At 29.6% G+C, this 6,944-nt stretch overlaps 1 protein-coding gene across 1 annotated transcript in view; it reads left to right on the top strand.

Moving 5' to 3' along the window:
* Positions 1 to 6,573: 6,573 nt before the first annotated feature.
* Positions 6,574 to 6,944, top strand: part of LOC106871845 (AT-rich interactive domain-containing protein 5B) — a 156,648-nt gene continuing 156,277 nt past the window's right edge. Inside the window, exon 1 of the mRNA XM_052965954.1 lies at positions 6,574 to 6,614. Coding sequence (XP_052821914.1) covers positions 6,574 to 6,614 — 41 coding nt within the window. The remainder of the gene's footprint in view (positions 6,615 to 6,944) is intronic.

Raw genomic sequence — 6,944 nt, 5'->3', positions numbered from 1 at the left:
ATATATATATATATATACAACAGACTTCTTTCAGTTTTTTTTCTACTAAATCCACTCACAGGGCTTTTTGCCAGCCTGAGGCTATAATAGAAGACACTTGTCCAAGGTGCAATGCAGTGGGACTGAACCCAGAACCATGAAGTTGGGAAGCAACCATCTTACCACACAGCCACACTTATGCCATAGAATGACATTGTAGAGTTGGCTGAGAGGCAGGATCTGGTACATTTGCACATAAAATAGGTAGAATATTTGACTTGGATTTGATTTGGTTTAAATATTAAAAAGTCAAACAGTTGCATGTCTTTCACTTTGACCATTCAATTTTCTTACAGTAAAAGATCTCCAACTACTGAGTATCCTGTCTGCTGCTAATTTTCTTTCCCATTATAGAAATAATTTCTATCTATAGATGCTTTTCATTTACTCACTTTTTTTATCCAAATATGGCACTGAAAATAAAAAAAGGAGAATCAATATTATTTTGAAATATTTATAATGAAATATTATGTTTCTAAGCTACACAATGAACTAATTTTTAAATATAAATATGTAAAACAACATTATAAATTACATCTTTTCTCATAATTTATTTCTGTATTTATGCAATGAAGCTCAGTAATTAATTATTCTATGCAGTAAGACAGTTAGGTATTTGTTTTTCTACTCATTCTTTCATTAAGGCATTTTTCTTTTTATTTATTTCGCATTAGTAGTACGGCTATTTTCTAAATTTTCCAATGGAAATCATTCCATCAAAAGAAAAAAAACAAAAAAAACCCATAAAAGTGAGCAGCTATTTCTTCAATTTATAAATAGTAGAAAGAAACATCACAGATGAGAAATAATAGTGGATTCTAAATAGACTGCATTCAGAAATACTTACATTGCAAATTACTTACTCATCATATCATTATCTTTACCTAATTGTTTACAAATTTCAAAAGCCTAATTTGTAATTTCATTTATGGATTGCTAATAAGATTAAGTATCAAAATAGTTTTAAAATATTTTGTTTTACTTCATTTATTTTTTTTCCAAGTTAGCAGATGGAAGTATAATTTCCTATATACAGTTGTAATATCAATTTAAAAATGCATATGTGAACAAGGAAAATAGAAAAACTACCTGAATTTAACACATATATACAAATATAACATAAATGTATTTTGTAGAAGAACACCTGTCTTCAATTGAAATATATGTTCATATACCAAACTTGGCTCACAAGCATAATACATCATAATTTATTTGCCACTCCCATTTAATAAGAATTAATTGTATACTTGTCCTCTGAGGAATTTCTAATTTAGAAGTTGCTGCTTAAAAATTAGCGTTTAACCCTTTAGTATTTGCATTATTTTGTCAAATGTAATGTTTATTTATTCACATTGTTTTCAACTAATCCTTTATCATCTTTTGGCATTGAGATTTCAATGATGTGATTGTATATTTTCAAAATGACATTGTAGAGTAAGTGTGAGAGGCAGGATCTAGTCAGCTTGAACATAAAACAGGTAGAATATTTGGTTTCAGGTGGCTAGATTCAATGCTAAAGTGTTAAACAGTTTAGTTTCGGGCATATTTTAAATTCACATCCTCAGTCACTTAAGCTGCTTCTTCTTTCATTTTATATTGTTCTTACACTTAAAATTTGTTTTTATACACTTTGACATCCATTTTGTCATGCTAGCATGGATTTGAACAGGGACTTACTTAAGGCAGCGTTTTCACGGATAGATACTCTTATTGCCAATCCTTACCTGTTTTTCATGGAAGAGATGTTTTTTATTACATGGATCTTCAAAAAGTGCATAGCAACTGGTCATAATGTCAGCAAAGAATGTAAGAATCATTCATCATTTCACTCAAACAAAGGCATAAGTTGTCAACATCTGCATACATTTGTGCATGCACATACATATATACACACACGCACATGCACACATACGCACACACACACACAGATAGTGTAAATACAATGGACAATAAAAAAAAGATGACACAGGAGAGACAAGGTTTAACAAATATAGTTTTAGCTTAATGTTTTAATGGAAAGAAAAAGTGTGTTAATATTTTGGACATTAGTCCTTCATCAGAAGTAAAAGAAAAACATAGAGGAAATGAGAAAAGGGAAGAATCAGAGAGAGAGAGAGAGAGAGAGAGAGAGAGAGAGAGAGAGGAAGAAGAAGAAGAAGAAGAAGAAGAAGAAGAAGGAGAAGAAGAAGAAGAAGAAGAAGAAGAAGGGTTAAAAAAAAACAGCTGTGAATGTGATGCTATAGGAGGTAGTTAAGAAGGGAGGAGTATATATGGTTTCCCACAATTTCCATATATGAAGTTCACTGAAAAAGCATTGGTTGGCCTGGGGTTAAAGAAGAAGACCCTTGCATGAGGCAATGCACTGAGGGCCTGAACCTGAAACTACATGAACGCAAAGCAAACTTCTTAACCTCTATTATGTCTGCACCTATCAACATTTTGTTGACCTTAATAGCTGACTAGAATTTGAAGTATGATCATTTATCTACTCAACTTGACATAGAGAATAACTTTTAATTATACTTCAAAATGTACACATTTTAAGAAAATAAATAACTTCGTAGGAAATAGTCCATACTTTAATTGTATTAGGCTATCTTTTATCTTTTACTTGTTTCAGTCATTAGACTGTGACCATGCTGGGGCAATCCATTGAAGAATTTTTAATTGAATGAATCAACCCCAGTACTTTTTTTTTTATAAGCTGGGTACTTATTCTGTTAGTCTCTTTTGCCTAACTGCTAAGTTATAGAGACATAAACTCACCAACACCAGTTATCAAGCAGTGGTGGAGGACAGACACACAGACTCACACACACACACACACACACACACACACGCACATGTATAGATAAGGTCATGGTAGGGTATAAAAATAGGATATTTCCAATGCAGCACCCAACTTGAGTTCTGCACTATCAACACTGATGGATTCCAGACTAATATTGAAATTGTTTAGGTGTAGAAAATCCTGATTTTGTGGCAGTTAAACCGTTATATAGGTTTAGCAAAGAGTAAAATATATTCCAAATAGTAAGACAAAGAAATAATTATTTCTTTATCATATTTTTTCTTTGTCTCACTGTTTGGATCACACACACACACACACACACACACACACACAAGGGCTTTTTTCAGTTGCTGTTTACCAAATCCACTCACAAAGCTTTGGTCAGCTTGAGGCTATATTAGAAGGTGTTTGCCATAGAGTGGGACTGAACCCAAAACCATGTGGTTGAGAAGCAAGCTTCTTACCACAAAATTTCTTTGTGAAACATTGAGAAACTTTTATTTTAATATATTGTTTTAATTCAATAAAGTTCCATTATTTGCTTTGTAATTGTTCACATTTCTCCCTCAATTTTACCTTTATTTTGACAATGTAATCACAACGGTGATACCAGCCAGTTGATTTGGCAAAAACAGATACATTACAAAAATAATTTAAACTTTATATGCAAGTTGTATTAGTTCAAAAGTCAAGAAGCCTAAACAGAAAATGGCAATTTGTAAAAACATGTCCATTATTATATTTGATATGTTTTTACATGAAATAAATGTGCAAAGAATAAAACTCTTTTGAAAATACGATTATAAGTATAAGGAAAATTTAATTAAAATTCATTCTATGAGCTCATTTATTCTTCAATTACTTTTTCATTCTTTCTTTTTCTATATTTTTAAAGATAAAAATTTTGAGATAACATTTTTATTATTGTATTTGATTTTAAATAATTGCTAATTCCTAAAATCTTTGACCTTAGAAATATATCTAGCACATTGTCTCAAGGGTGTTATAATTATAGAATTAGAATTTACTTAATTACAATTAGGTTGGTGACTCAATTTTATTTTGTTCTTTGGTTTACAAACTTCAAATTTCTTTCACTCATCTAAAGTTGATAAAATAGATTGTTGAAAATGATAATCAAACTGAAAAAAGGTGTTGAATTGAGTTCTTTTTACCTTGAAGTTTAACTCTAATCTTAGTTTAGTATCTCTCTATAAAGATTTTTTATCATATTCAGTCAAAAAGTAATATTTCAAAACTATCAACAATTTAGATTTGCTTAATTCATGAAAACAAAATTTGAAAAGAAAGGTGAAAAAATTTCTAAATTTTGTATCACCCTTCAGCATTCAGATTACTCTATCAAATGTAAAGCTTATTTATTCACATTGTTTTGAATTAATCATGAATTATCTCATAGCTTTGAAATTTCAATGAGGTGATTGTTTATTTTTAGAAATACATTGTAGGGTAGACATGAGAAGCTGGATTTGGCTACATATAAAATAGGTAGAATATTTGAGGACAGCTATGGCTGATTTAAATGTTAAAGAGTTAAAAGCTGTTACTTGAAATGAATACTACTGCAATATCTTTCAGATAAATAAATTTGATAAAAAATAAAATAATTTGTTTTTTTACAATTGTACTTTGGCTTACTTAAATATCCTGTTATCAATAGATTTGTAAATCTTTATTTTTATGAACGAAGGACAGGTCATTTCAAAAGAATCCATTTCTCTTCATGTATTGAACCATATCTAAATTTATAAACATTCGCCCTGCAATTTTAAGAGACAGGAGTAAAACAAGAGTTTTAGAATTCCTACATTTTCAAATGAAGCAAAATAACTTATTTTCCAGTATAAAAGTTGATGCAGGATATAGTGTAAACATGTCAAGTAAACAGTCAAACATCATCGCTATCTCTCCAAATCCTGCTGCATTTTGCATGGAATTTTTGGTCCTCCAAAGTTGTCTTGGTGTTTATATTGACTTACCGTTCTTGGTTGTAAATTCTGGTCTGGAAAATTCAACTTGTACGCTAGAAAATGCAGTAGTTTCATCAAAGAATGGAAAACAAATTCACTAGTTAGCTTCATCAGATGACTGTTTCCAATGTTCACGACTTCAAAACAAAATAAAACTTATAAAAAGCAAGAACAAATCAGGTTCTATTAGTTTTGTTATTTAAATTTTAATAAATCTGATAAAATTTACATACATTCTCATAAAAATACTTTTCATAAACAAAATGCAGTATCATAAGTGGATTTGCCAATTTTTACCTTGTGAAATGGCAAAAAGTTTTTGCATTACTGATCAGAAATGGTTATACTGTTATGTATATTTTAACTAGTCTCCATCAATCATAAACATTAGTCTGTTTATTGGATATAGATATAAGGATGATAGAAATTGATTTTGTGTGTCCAAGTAAATGAAATTTTCATTTCAATGAAAACACTAAAATAGAAACTATACAGAGGTAATATTTGCTTTAAAATTTTATGATAATTGGTGAGATAATCAAAATAAACTGTTCTCGCATTATGTTATTGGAAAAATCAATATGTTCTCTTTATGCTTCTTAAAAGCTTTTGACTCTTTTATTTAATTAAGTTCACTTGTGAATTGACTTTTTCATGAAACAAATGTATTTATTTTAATGCCAGTACACATTACACACCGACGATTATGAAGAATAATATAACTATATGCAGAGGAATATTTTTTACAAAATAGTTGCTGACATTGGTTTCCATGCAGAAAATCTAAAATTCTATCATGACATTTTATATTATCAAGTTGATGTGTGTTGTTCTATTTTCTTTAGAATACTAGTATTTTTCCCTATTCAGTAATCGAATCATATTTATTCACGTTAATTTGCAATGAATACGATGATTCTTTTTTTTTTCTTCTGTAGGATTTACAATAAAGTAAAATACTGTGCAAGCTGAACATTCTCCAAATGTTAATAAAATGTATATGTACGTATGTATGTATGTATGTATGTATGTATGTATGTATGTATGTACGTACGTATGCATGCATGTATATATATGGGTGTAATACATGTGTGAGTGTGTGTCTGTGTATGTATATATATGTGTGTGTGTGTGTGTGCGTATTTATGTATGCATATATGGTAGACATGTGTATACATATATGTATATATAATATATTTATATATAAATGTGTGTATGTATGCATGCATATATATATATATATATATATGTATGTTTGTATGTATGTATATATATATATATATATATATATATATATATATATATATATATATATATATATATATATATATATATATATATTTATATATATTTCTGTGTGCGCGTGTGAGTATATATGTACTGTCCTACACTAGAACAGCTTTGAAGAATACATTGGAAGCAATTTTCATTTTGAATATATAATGAATTTATTTTACCTTAAATTACATATTTGTTTACAACAACAGTTCTAAATCTGACCGGATATTTCCATTTTCAGAATATAATCTCAATTTATTAATGATGTAATAATGATTTCTTGTGACTAAGGATGAGCCCGTTATTTTTAGGAAGGGCTGCAGCTATAACCTGGTGATTCAATCTCAATATCCAACAGATATTTATTTTTACTTATTCTAGAAGGATTAAAAGCAATGTCAGATGTGGTATGATTTTAATCTTAAAGCAATGTCAGATGTTCTTTATTCCTAATCTTCACACTTTGTCAGTATCATGGTGATTAATAACTATGATTGCACAGGTCTGGCTATGAGGTAAGTAGTTTTCTTCCCATCCAGAAGATCCAGGTTCAGTCCCACTGTGTGGTGTTCTGGGCAACTATCTTCAGTGATAACATTGGACTGACCAAAGCATTGTAAGCAGATTTTAAGGTGGAAACTGAAAGAAGCCCAATGTGTGTGTGTGTGTGTGTGTGTGTGTGTGTGTAGTAGTAGTAGTAGAAAGAGAAAGTCCTTAGTACAGTATTATATATTTGAAAAAATGAATAGAAATGGCTTCTCTGATAATTTATCCACTTCAATAATTATATGTTTATAAATGATTTGCATAGGCGTAGGAGTGGTTGTGTGGTAAGTAGCTTGCTT

This window comes from Octopus bimaculoides, chromosome 2 (assembly GCF_001194135.2).
Source record: "Octopus bimaculoides isolate UCB-OBI-ISO-001 chromosome 2, ASM119413v2, whole genome shotgun sequence".
Classification (NCBI taxonomy): Eukaryota; Metazoa; Mollusca; class Cephalopoda; order Octopoda; family Octopodidae; genus Octopus; species Octopus bimaculoides.
Note: the sequence above shows the minus strand (reverse complement) of the source record. Positions and strands in the feature narration are given on the sequence as shown.